The sequence below is a fragment of the Spea bombifrons genome, chromosome 1 (genome assembly GCF_027358695.1).
Source record: "Spea bombifrons isolate aSpeBom1 chromosome 1, aSpeBom1.2.pri, whole genome shotgun sequence".
Taxonomy (NCBI): Eukaryota; Metazoa; Chordata; class Amphibia; order Anura; family Pelobatidae; genus Spea; species Spea bombifrons.
Window position 1 is genome coordinate 9,183,740 of NC_071087.1, and position 13,686 is coordinate 9,197,425.

General features: G+C 37.6%; 1 long non-coding RNA gene and 2 gene segments (V, D, J or C); 2 read left to right on the forward strand and 1 right to left on the reverse strand.

Annotated features, from left to right (window-relative positions):
* Nucleotides 1–330: 330 nt before the first annotated feature.
* LOC128474719 (immunoglobulin kappa variable 3-20-like) lies at nucleotides 331–889 on the forward strand. The segment is given in 2 exon segments: nucleotides 331–385; nucleotides 528–889. Coding segments are annotated over 2 exon segments (417 nt in total).
* Nucleotides 890–1,644: 755 nt separating this feature from the next.
* Nucleotides 1,645–8,729, reverse strand: LOC128478405 (uncharacterized). The gene is made up of 2 exons (XR_008349330.1): nucleotides 8,092–8,729; nucleotides 1,645–2,936 (listed from the first exon to the last, which is right to left on the reverse strand). It is a non-coding gene; the product is annotated as an uncharacterized LOC128478405 (long non-coding RNA).
* Nucleotides 8,730–12,770: 4,041 nt separating this feature from the next.
* On the forward strand, nucleotides 12,771–13,314 carry LOC128474815 (immunoglobulin kappa variable 1-39-like). The segment is given in 2 exon segments: nucleotides 12,771–12,825; nucleotides 12,956–13,314. Coding segments are annotated over 2 exon segments (414 nt in total).
* The last annotated feature ends 372 nt before the right edge of the window (nucleotides 13,315–13,686 follow it).

Consider the following 13,686-nt stretch of genomic DNA (forward strand, 5'->3'; position numbering starts at 1 on the left):
AGCCATATTTAAAGAAAATCAGTAGAAAATAAAAAGAAGAACATGCATTTTATTGGGTATCTATATTAATAAACTATTCTAGATTTAAACTAAACTATAAGCATCATTTCCCAGTATTCTAAAAAAAAAAGTGAATATAAAACGTCACGTCTCTTACATCTCTCGCTCGCTGCGCTGGGAAGAGTTTGTCACAGAGAAGGGATCGGTGACGCAGAACAATGTCATTTGCATGTCCCCTGTATTTACATATTTCAGTATCTCAGCTGTCTCTGTATATAAGGTTCCTTGTACAGGAGAAATCTTATACCCTGTATATCATAATCCACAGACATGAAGATGGTCACTCCGAGCTTTCTCCTGTGGGGGCTTCTGCTTTATATTCAGGGTAAGGAGGTATTACTTATTACAGGATTGTATATAAAATAATCTCAAAAATACTTTGTTTCCTTAAAAATATAAATAAACGTTATTATATTTGAGCTGATTGCTAGAGATCAAGAGATATTATTATTTCTTACAACCCTCAGGCTCCTGTGGACAGATTGTGATGACTCAGACTCCAGACTCTGTCTCTGTGTCACCAGGAGAACGCGTCACCATGACATGTAAAGCCAGTTCTGTTGTTAGCAGCGACCGGTTGAACTGGTACCAACAGAAACCAGGACAACCCCCAAAGCTCCTGATCTATTATGCCAGCAGCAGAAACACCGGGACTCCTGAGCGGTTCAGCGGCAGCGGGTACGGAACTGATTTCACTTTAACCATCAGCGGAGCGCAAGCAGAAGACGCAGCAGATTATTACTGTCAGCAGGGTTACAGCTCCTCTCACAGTGATACAGAGACGTACAAAAACCTTCCTCTTCCATCTCTATTATATCATACAGAATAGAAACCGCTGATAAAAATATTCTAAACCTCAGCGCAGGTGTTTAGCCCTGAATCACTGTAAGAAAATATATAGGGCCAATACAAACTTCAAATAATTGGATCACATATAAATGTATGTGCGTCAAAAATAGGCAGAGTCACTTAGATGCAAACAAAGGTAAAACATTTAATACGAACAAAAATAAAAGAAGAATATAAAAAGAAGATAACAAAAATAATACGAAACAAGTCTTACAAAACCTTGGAAAGGAATTTAGTTCATGACATCTGTCCTATGCATTCCTGAGGATGGAGGGAGGGAGTGTTGGGACAAGAAGAGTCTGTGGATGGCAAGTACATCTCTCCTCTACCTCTCCTCCCATGCCTCTCTTACACCAAGCTTATATATCATTTGAAAATGATGTCAGTCTATTGGTCTTCACCTAATTAGGTGTTCAAACATGTTCACTTAGGTCTTACACGCCCAAACCCTATTTTAGGTGGTCGCTGTACGTATATTGTAATGCCCTTTTAGAGTTACAACTATACCATGCATTAGCAAGCTACTATCCTATCTATAGACTGCATGTTCAGCAAATCCTTCATTCTATATTTAAGGTCAAGGAAACCTTGAAACATATTAATATATCTTAATTATCATTTATTTATGCCCAATAATTACATATCTTTGACTATTGCCTATACTAATAATTATATATCTTTGACTATTGCCTATACTAATAATTATATATGGTCCATTTCTTAATTGAGGTTAGAAAATGTATTAGAATATTTTACAATTCCCCCTGATGATAGGATAATATCCTTATCATATCTTTTCAAATATACACATTTACTCACCATTCGTATCACATTCGTATCACATTTATACTACAATCACATCACACTTTACCTGGGACCATATGATAATCATTAGCATGAGACACCCTTTTCTCTATATTTGTTATGGAATGAGAGGATTGTGCCCTTTTTATCAATTCCCTTAATATTCCATCTCCCTTATCTACTTCATACTTAACATGTTTATATATCTTACTTATTCTACACATAAGAAAACTTTGATAAATAATACATAATAAAACAAGTATAGCTATAATAACAATTGGATTCAACAATATATTCCCAGCTGCGGATTTTACCGAAGATTGTGACCACATATTTACTGATTTTTTAAAATTTGACCACCAACTAACTCCAGACATATCATTCCATTGATGTTGAATTTGTTCTAATTCACCTTGTTTATGTTGGAAAACAATTTCGGCATTTTTCAATTGTTGTTTTAATATGGCCAATAATCCCTTATCTTTCTTTATTTCCTCAGTCCATGTTTTCCAAGGAAAATGGTCTATCTGTGTGAGATTAAATTGCTGAGGTAGTGTTTTTAAACGCTCTATGCCCATAGTGGAGACATTAAACTTTTTCCCATCTATCTCCAACTTTTTCAATTCTCCTTCTATGCAATATAATCCTCTGTGAAGAGTTTCATTATGCATACAATTTGAAAAGAATGCTCTGACCAATGACTCTTCCTTCATTACCTGAAAACAAACTTTTCCTCCTTTTACTTGAGTCATTAATTCATGCATAGATGTAACACTTTCAATCCTGGCCTCACATGATGAATGATTGTGAAAACAAGAATGATAGACAACTTTTTCTTGCCCTGGAAGACATATTACTTTGGAAACAAAATGAAGACAAGCCGAAACATCTAATTGTTCCAGATTTTCCTATCAAATACAAAATCTGTATATCTTAACCATAATTAATCTAATTCGTCCAACAATGTCTCTTGATGTATCAATGTCTGATGTCAGGAGTCGATCCACCTGAACTTCTCTTATTTTATGTGATAACAATGTCTTCTGTGGTAAATCCTTTGTCGGATCATCAATTCCAATTGGCTTCTGATATAGTTCAAACAACACAGCAACCAAAAAACTATGCTATCTTGATGTCACGATTCTTGTATTGCTGTTTCTCAGAATGCTCTCCTTCCAATAGTTAACTGCTTTGTTTCTCCATTTTCTTGCAGAATTGTGTTCCTGCAAGAACAGAATTTAGTTAGAAACATACAATTTACACTGGTCAACATGTACCCACAGCTTCTGCTGCCTACGGGTATTTTTCACAGTCTTTTCTGTTCTTTGAACAAGGATCATAACTTGACCCATCGTGTCGATTATTTCAAACGGTCCTTCCCAATTGCTTTCCCAAGGTCCCGCCTTCCTAAAAGTCTTAATCATTACTGATGCTCCTCTCACAAATTTAGAAGAGTGAGGCGGTACCATACGCTGCATTCTAGACGCTGCGTGAGGAAGAATTGTTTTTAAATTCTCCTGAAGTATCTGTAACCACTTAGTTCTTGCAATGGCATCTTTCTGTGGAGTAGACAAAAACGGTTCATGAGGAAAGATCAATGGCATTTTCCTTCCTGTCATTAATTCAAAAGGTGTATACTGGGTAGTTGAGGAGCTCGTTCCCCTAATACTCATCAATACCAGAGGTACTGCATCAACCCAAGTATTTCCTTTATCAAGTAACATTTTTGCAATTCTAGACTTAATCGTTCTGTTCATTCTTTCTACAATACCTGCGGACTGAGGATGGTATGGAACATGGAATTGTTGACGTACCCCCAGGATTGCGCAAACAGCCTGCATGACTTTGCCAGTAAAATGGCTCCCCCTGTCAGATGAAATCATCCTTGGGATTCCCCAAGTACAAAAAACATGATTCACTAATGCTTTTGCCGTGGACAAAGCATCATCTTTCCTGACAGGCAACAGTTCTACCCACTTAGAAAATACATCTACCACAACCAATGCATACCTGAGACCTTGTTTACCTGAAGGTAGGGGACCTACGTAGTCAATCTGCAATGTAGACCACGGACCGTCTGCAGGTGCAATTCTTAGAAGTGGAGGCTTTTGTCCTTTAGGCCTGGGGTTTACTTGAGCACAAACGAGACATGACTGAACAACATTTTGTACAGAGTCCTCCATTTTGTCCCAATAAAACTTCTCTTTGAGAATTTCCAGCAACTTTTGCTGACCCACATGACCTAAACTTTCATGATTATAGCGGGTGAATTCCGTCTGCAAGTGTTTAGGCACAACTGGAAGTAAATTACCTTGCATTTCATAACAAATCACTCCATTTTCACAAACAAAAGGAGGTGTTAATTTATTCTTACATTCCACAATGAACGGATCTTTCATCTGTTCATCACTAAATGAAGGTAAATTTGCTTCCTTACTCTTTACTGGTAGTACTTCCAACGGTTCTAGTTCCATCACTATCTCTCCTATCAAAGCTGCTTCCTTGGCTAGAGAATCTGCTTTCTCATTTCCCAAAGCTAAATCACTAGTTCCTCTGCTATGGCCAGGTACTTTGACAATAGCATATCGGTTAGGATTTTTAGAAGCAAGCTCAAAGATAGTCTGCAATGTATCAACATGACTTAAGATTTTGTTAGATGAATCCACAAAACCTCGTTTTTTCCACACAGGTAAGTAGTCTGTTAGTGAACGTACGACATATGAACTATCGCTATAGATTACCAAAGGATCATTATTTTCTTTCTCATTAATTTCCAATACTGTTTTAACAGCTTCGATTTCTGCTCTCTGTGCAGAAAAATGTCCTGGTAGTCTATGCTGAATAGCTCGACCTTTCTTTGGAAACCAAATGGCATATCCGGTATAATATTGTCCTTTCAAACAAAATCTAGAACCATCTACAAATACTGGTTCATCAGTTTCCTCTACTTCTTTTCTAAAAAGAGATGGAAAATCCCCCTGAAATGTCTCAACACACTCATGTGATTCACCCTCATATTGCATTAGTTGAGGGAGCACATATTTAGCTTTATGATCCACTTCAATCTGTTTTGGAGATAAAGACAACAACCAATGTGCAAATCTTTGATGTGACACTCCTGGGATACTTTTTTCAAAAAGCAATTTCAAGGTGGAGTGAGGGGTCTGCAGAATTAGTTTGTTAAACCCAACTATATGTTCAGTCGCCTTGACTGCAAAGTGTACACCCACCAGATGTCTTGCACACGTTTCAAACCCTTTTTCCACAGGTGAAAGGAGTTTGGAAAAATAGCCAACTATTCTCCATTCCTTTCCCTGTAGCTGCAGTAAAACTGCCGAGACAGCCGTCTCCGAGGTATGAACTTGTAAAGCAAAAGGCTTAGATGGATACACAGTTGTCAAAGCTGGTGCTCTCTGTAAATCAAGTTTAAGTTGTTCAAACGCTTTCTGCTGCTCATCTCCCCATGGACCAAACAAATTGTCATCATCAGTACTTTTTAGTAAGTCATATAAGGGTTTAGCTTTTTCAGCAAAGCCCTCTATGAAGTCTCTAGAAAAATTTACAAGTCCCAGGAATTGTCTTAAAGCTTTGAAAGTTGTAGGTACAGGCAAAGCTGCTACTGTTGCTACTCTTTCCTGCAAAGGACGTCTCTGGCCTGGACTTATCAAAACTCCCAAGTACTGAACCTCTTGTTTCAGTAATTGGACCTTCCTTGGATTTAATTTCAATCCTGACTCGTACAACAGATTAAACAATTCTGCTAGCAAGGTGAGGTGTTCCTCTCTACTCTCTGTTGCCAACAAGATATCATCAACATACTGTAGAATACAATCTTGCCTTGAGAATTTTGATAACACTTTTGCCAATGCCTGATGAAACAGACTAGGTGACATGTGCGCCCCTTGTGGTAATCTGCAAAATACATATTGCTCATTCAGAAAAGTAAAAGCAAATTTGTATTGACAACTCCTCTCTATCTGAATACTGAAAAAACCATTACTGATATCCAGTACCGAGAAAAACTTTGCCTTAGCATTCAATCGAGACATGATGTCGGGGGTATCTGCTACAATTGGCGCCACATTTGGGGTACATTTATTAAACATACGCAGATCTAGAAGCATTCTATAAGAATTATCTGGTTTCTTAACTGCCCATAACGGATAATTTGTCACCGAATTTGATTTGCGTATGACGCCTTGTTGAAGTAGTTCTTCAATAATTTTGGACAAAGGCTCAATTGAATCTGGAGGCAATCGGTACTGTTTCTGAGCTATGGGATCTGTTCCTTCCACTTTAACAACAACATCTTTCATCGTCCCTACCTCATTCTTAGATTGAGCCCATAACGAGGGATGTTTCTGCACAATTTCTACAAGAGTCAAGTCATTACAATCCATTTGTGGCCATACATGATTTGGGGATACCTCCTCAATTAAATTGATGACGGCCACTACACTGTAGTCACTTGGATCAATTACTACAGGCCCTTTAAGGTTATTACTTCTCCAAATCACTTGATTCCCTAAGTCAATGACCCAACCTCGTTCTCTCATTACATCGGCCCCTAAGATATTTTCTGAGCTAGGACAATGCCAGATATCAATTTCAGTACACAAATAGCCAGGAATCTCAAACAAAACACCAGTAACCAAAGTTGCTGAAGTATTACCTTTACCACTAAAACCTACAATCGTGCAAACAGGTGAGTTAGATGTTATAGGTAAAGCTTGATTAGTCACACTTAATTGAGCTCCTGTATCAATTAGGAATGTAATCTCTTTTCCCTGTAATTTTCCCTTGACATATGGTCTGCCACAGTTGTCAGTTGACACTGGAGCTACATAGGTCAACTTACAGAGTGATTGATTCTTATCTAGTCACTGAGAGGGGGTCAGACCCCTCCTGACATTCTTTCCTGTTACATTAGTAGCAGTACTATTTGTTGTGAGCTCTTGCACCTGTCTAATTAGTGGAGTGTATGGGGACGTTGACTTAAATTGTTCACCAGTAGGTGGGGCTGTTGGCATCAGCCCATTTTCTTTCCCAAAATTTTGTGTTCTAGGGACAAATTTTCTATTTTGAAGAAATTGTTTACACTGCCACTTCAAATGTCCTCTTTGACCACAATGATAACAACTAACATTTGGTCTGAATATCTTTCGGTTAGTATTATCAAATCGTTCAAAATTAGTAGGATTAGTTTGTGGCTTGTGACAGTCATTCTGAGTTAATTCTCGCCGTTTGTCAATTAGTTCCTGTACTGTAGATACTTTTACCTTTACAGTTGACATTTTCATTGCTCTTCTAATACGATCAATGAATATGGCTGCTTCTTGCAAACTAGGTTTTTCAGAGGCAAGCTGAACAGATACAGGATCTAGATATTTAAATTTCCTTACAAATGCTATAATCATTGCCTGTGGTTCATCTCCATCATCAACTCCCATTACCATTCTATAGGCTTTCTCAAATTTCAACAAAAATGCAAAGGGATCATCTTGAAGATTTACTTTTAGAGATTCGATTAAGTCAAGAGATGGAGATGAGTCACCAGTTGTAAACAGAATTAATTGTTTCAATCTATCCATGTCATTTGCATGCACTAATTGACCTAATGCATCCTCTGTAGGTGTGTCCTGTAACCTTTTGGACATATGTGAAGGTATCCATAGCTTAAAAATGGCGTTTCTTTGTTTATTACTTAATTGGAATTTGTCTGTATTTGTTTCAAATACATCAATATTATGGAATGCATCCATCTTATCGTCATATTTAGGAATATCTTTGGCAATTTTCATTAATTGATCATTAATTTTTAAAGTCAATTTTGTTGCACTGTCTCTGAGCTTTTGTCTCTCAACTCCTCCTACGTCAAGTTCCTCATCAGAATCTATTGTTGAGGTACCAGCTATTTCAGGGACAAAAGATACGCCCTTCTTACCTTCTTGTCTTGTGATAACTGACACTTTCTTATTTTCTAAACATAGTTTAGACAGTAACTGAGCTTGTCTGTCCCTAGCCCTCTCCAAGTTCTCTAATTGCTGAGCTAAAACAAAACAGTCGGGACAGCTGTTAAAGTCGTCAGTATTGTCATCAGGGTTAGATTCTGGTACAACTTTGTTAATCATGCAAATACTTTGTCTAGGTTGTAAATCCTCCACAATCAAGTCATTAAACGTTTTAAACATGCTTAGGACATTTTGCAGTTTCTTCTTAAGTTTATCAATACATAACAATTTCTTATCTATCTTCATATTCTCTAGCTCACATTGTTTGTACATACTAGCCCATAACTGTGCATTAGTAGGACAATTATCAAATTGAAAAGTTATTTTACTTTTGTTAGCATATGTTTTTATAAAATCCATGACTTACCCTGTTTAGTGAACTCTCCTTGAGTGGCTGTTGTATCACGCTGTATGGCTTTCTTGCGTCTGCCGTCAATAGCGTCTTTTAGCACTTTTGGTTCCAATAAAATCTGAAAGTCTGTATCCTTAAAGGTTCTTTTCTTAATCTTTCTCCCGACAGTTTGCAAAAAGTGTACAGATATATCTGCCCTTCCCCCTGAGCAAGCTGGAGGGCAAAGGTCAGGAAAAAATACGCAGGGCTGGCACGCCAGATATGTAAGAAAATATATAGGGCCAATACAAACTTCAAATAATTGGATCACATATAAATGTATGTGCGTCAAAAATAGGCAGAGTCACTTAGATGCAAACAAAGGTAAAACATTTAATACGAACAAAAATAAAAGAAGAATATAAAAAGAAGATAACAAAAATAATACGAAACAAGTCTTACAAAACCTTGGAAAGGAATTTAGTTCATGACATCTGTCCTATGCATTCCTGAGGATGGAGGGAGGGAGTGTTGGGGCAAGAAGAGTCTGTGGATGGCAAGTACATCTCTCCTCTACCTCTCCTCCCATGCCTCTCTTACACCAAGCTTATATATCATTTGAAAATGATGTCAGTCTATTGGTCTTCACCTAATTAGGTGTTCAAACATGTTCACTTAGGTCTTACACGCCCAAACCCTATTTTAGGTGGTCGCTGTACGTATATTGTAATGCCCTTTTAGAGTTACAACTATACCATGCATTAGCAAGCTACTATCCTATCTATAGACTGCATGTTCAGCAAATCCTTCATTCTATATTTAAGGTCAAGGAAACCTTGAAACATATTAATATATCTTAATTATCATTTATTTATGCCCAATAATTACATATCTTTGACTATTGCCTATACTAATAATTATATATCTTTGACTATTGCCTATACTAATAATTATATATGGTCCATTTCTTAATTGAGGTTAGAAAATGTATTAGAATATTTTACAATCACTAACACAGAATGTATATGCAAAGTCTGCAGTACTGTTACACAGCTTTTCCAAATCACAAAGCTACAGATAATCAACGTTAAACAAAACAGGTGCAAATAAGCGCAAAAAAATAATTAATAGAATATTGTGAAGTCACTATAAGTTTGTCCCTCACACTAATAAAAGTCTACTAAAGGTCAAACTCCACAAGTTGGCCCAAATTGAAGTGAATAAAAAAGGAAAATATATAAAAAAAAATGAAATATGATGCTTCCCAGGATTATCAATATAACTATAAATCTGATGAGAAAAGCTGTTAATCCTGAATCTCTGGAATCTAATCACCATACCTGGGAACTTGTGGGTTCCGGCTACTCGGAGCCTACCCTTCCGGGACGAGGACAGCACCAGGCGGTTCTGCTGATGTCGGTGGGCGGTGCCACTGAAGTCTGGGGTGTTTCCGTTGACGTTGGGGCCAAATATTTTTTTAGTTGTGCGTATTTATAATGATAGTTATAAGGGATGTATATTGAAGTTGAAGCATATATGGATGCAAGGTATGTGACCGCTTGCAAGGCAGTGTGGAGACTTTTTTAAATGTAACTAGATCTTATGTCATTATAAGACTGGCTTTAACTCTGAAAATAAGCCTTTTGGGCATTAAACTAAACATATGCTGAACCCATTAACAACATGACCAAATAACCACAATCATGGACTCATAATGTAACACATAATAGATCATATAAAATTTAGTTCTGATTGACACCAAAGCAATAAACACATTTAGTGTTAAATCACAAAAAAGAGCAGCACAAAACAAATTAAAAAACCTAATTAAAAGGACATTAACATAAAAAGGAGTCTGTTTTCTTCATTTATGTTCCTCTCCTTTTATATTATATGTATAGCTCATAACATAATTATGTCCTCAGGAATAGCTTCCTTGATAGCTATTGACCGCTGCAGACCAAGAACACCCCACAAGTTGTCTAACCATCAACTTTGAGGATGAAATGCTCACTCGCTGCCTAATATATCCCACCCGCTGACAGATGCCATGATAACAAGATTATTCACTTCACCTGTCAGTGGTTATAATGTTATGGCCGATCATTGTATAGTCCAATGGTAAACCTCAGCTGTTGGGGACTATAACACAACGAGCTACAATATTAAACCTCCCAGTAAAATTGTACACAGACAGTATATACAAAAAATATAAATGCTGAAGGCGACATACCAAGTTATTTTGGACAATACTATGCATCCAACTTTGTGGGAACAGTTTGGGGAAGACCCTTTTCTATTCCAGCATGACTGTGCCCCAGCACACAAAGCAAGATCCATAAATACATGGTTGGATGAGCTAGAGGTGGAAGAACTTGACCGGCCGCACAGAGCCCTGACCTTAACCCCAGCAAAGACTTTTGGGATGAACTGGAACGGAAATTGTGAGCCGGGCATCTCGTCCAACATCAGCGCCTGACCTCACAGATGCTCTACTGGATGAATGGGCACAGAAACTCTCCAAAATCTTGTGGAAAGTCTTCCCAGAAGAGTGGAAGCCGTTATAGCTGCAAAGGAGGGACCAACTATTTAAAATGCAATGTCATCAAAGTCCCTGTTGGTGTGATAGTCAGGTGCATACTTACAAACTTTATTTTGGTAGCAGCAAAAATTGTTATATTTATGAAATAGAGAACAGCAACCAAACCGCTTATAACTGAGATGATTATTTCCATCAGGGGCATAGAAGAAATGTTACAAAGAAGCTCCAACACATTGGCACATATGAGAAAGCCTGCAGTAGGTGTGAAAACCTTTTACTATAACATAGGAAAAGGAGAGAGAATTGTGAAGAAATAATGACAAAACTGGAGAAAATAAAGGCCATCTGTGTACTAGAGAGAGTTCTAGAATATGTATTGTGTTTCCTATGTGGGTTGTTTACGTGTGTGTGGAAAGTAGATTGTTTAACTTGATACATCACGGAAAAAAGTATATAAACTAATGGCAACATTTGTAATGTGCATCCCTTGTAGTGGAAATAAATTTATACATTTTGATTTTTTTTTTTACATGTACGTTTAGAAAATTAAAAACATGAAACTGAAATTGATAACGTGTTTTTTTTATTATTTCTCTTTATCTCTTATAACAACTGTTACTGATGGGGGGGGGTCATCAAGTGGTTGTCAAAATGATCAGGTCATTCCTATTGGTCAGGAATGATCTGATCATCATCAGCCTACTCTTGATTGGCTCTGCAGCAGTTTGACTTCCAAGTCATTGCTGATGAAGATCCCCCCCCCATTTTTTAACGCTTTTAATGCTGGTGCTCCATACGTACACAGAATTGACTGCGATTAATCGCAGGTGTTAATGCTGCAGAATCAGCAAATGGAGAATAGAGTGATCATGAAGTAGGGGAGGGTCAGGGTCGGTCACCACACTTGTGTAGGGACACAAGAAAGTTAATTATTTGTCCTTGAAGATGCCTTTGCCATCTAGGATACAGTAGGGGGAAACCAGCAATTATGGGGTAAGCCTAAATGATTGCTCCCCCAGGTTGACACTCAGGAATATTTTTTAACCTATGACACCTCAGGTCGTTAATTATCTACGGACATCTTTTCATGATGTACCTGGTGCATCATTGGTCGTGAAGGGGTTAAACTGCATGTTTCAGATGAAGCCATTTGTGCTTTCATTCAACTCACAGGCCCTTGCCTGAAACAGTTACAGTTGCGGCACAGATATGCCCTCACAAACATGCTTATTAGAGAACATGTAAGTTATTTTGCAAATGTCACAGAAACATAAAATCTAAAGCGAATAAGAGCCATTCACCTATCTAGTCTGCCCCTTTCCTCATACTTCTTGGTCTCTTCTTAGATTCAGGATAGCAATATGTCTACCTAATATGAATTTAACCTCTGCCTCTTCTACTTATCTAACACGCTACCCAGTAAAAAATCCTTACATTACATTTAAGCCTCTGACTTTCTAGTTCTAGATTATTATTATATCAATAATTAATATTGAACTTTTTTATTATTTTGAATTTAAAAAATGAAGCTGATGACCTCCTGTGGACTACATGACCTACAGCCCAAATGAGCATCCTCACATCTGTAACTGAGAAATGCATCTGCACCAGAGGTAAAAAGGGGTAAATACATTTGAAGCCTAGATCATGTTTCGTTAAAAAAAAAAAAGGCATTCTTTATAGCAAGAAAAATGGGCAGACTAGAAGGGCCAAACAGTTTTTACCTGCTATCAAATTCTATGTGTCTACCCTGTGATATGGTTTTTACTGCCCCCTACAGGGGTCTGAGGGTAATTTTAATTTGTCTTTCTATGTACAACCCTGTATATCAGATAAATGACCCAAGGGGTCAGGGCTTTTCAATAAAGAAAAATGTTTTAATTTCAGGTGAAAACTGGGAAAAGGTAAGTTTGATAAACTATTCTAGATTTAAACTAAACTACAAGCATCGTTTCCCAGTATTCTAAAAAACAAGTGAATGGAAACGTCACGTCTCTTACATCTCTCGCTCGCTGCGCTGGGAAGAGTTTGTCACAGAGAAGGGATCGGTGACGCAGAACAATGTCATTTGCATGTCCCCTGTATTTACATATTTCAGTATCTCAGCTGTCACTGTATATAAGGTTCCTTGTACAGGAGAAATCTTATACCCTGTATATGATAATCCACAGACATGAAGATGGTCACTCCGAGCTTTCTCCTGTGGGGGCTTCTGCTTTATATTCAGGGTAAGGATGTATACTTATTACAGGATTGTATATAAAATATCTATATAATACTTTGTTTCCTTAAAAATATAAATGTAATATTTGAGCTCATTGCTAGAGATCAAGAAATATTATTTTTTACAACCCTCAGGATCCTGTGGACAGATTGTGATGACTCAGACTCCAGACTCTGTCTCTGTGTCACCAGGAGAACGCGTCACCATGACATGTAAAGCCAGTTCTAGTATTGGCAGCTACCTAAACTGGTACCAACAGAAACCAGGACAACCCCCAAAGCTCCTGATCTATTCTGCCAGCAGCAGAAACACCGGGACCCCAGAGCGGTTCAGCGGCAGCGGTTTTGGAACTGATTTCACTTTTACCATCAGCGGAGCGCAAGCAGAAGATGCAGCAGATTATTACTGTCAGCAGGGTTACAGCTCCTCTCACAGTGATAGAGAGCCGTACAAAAACCTTCCTCTTCCATCTCTATTATATCATACAGAATAGAAACCGCTGATAAAAATATTCTAAAGCTCAGCGCAGGTGTTTAGCCCCGAATCACTAACACAGAATGTATATGCAAAGTCTGCAGTACTGCTACACAGCTTTTCCAAATCACAAAGCGACTTTTCTTTGAAACATTTTTTCTAAAAAATAACTAACAGATAATCAACGTTAAACAAAACAGGTGCAAAACAGCGCAAACAAAATATTTGTAGAATATTGTGAAGTCACTATAAGTGTATATCTCACATTAATAAAAATGAGTGCTGTCTACTAAAGGTCAAACTCCACAAGTTGGCCCAAATTGAAGTGAATAAAAAAGAAAAAAATATATAAAATAAAAAATGAAATATGATGCTTCCCAGGATTATCAAT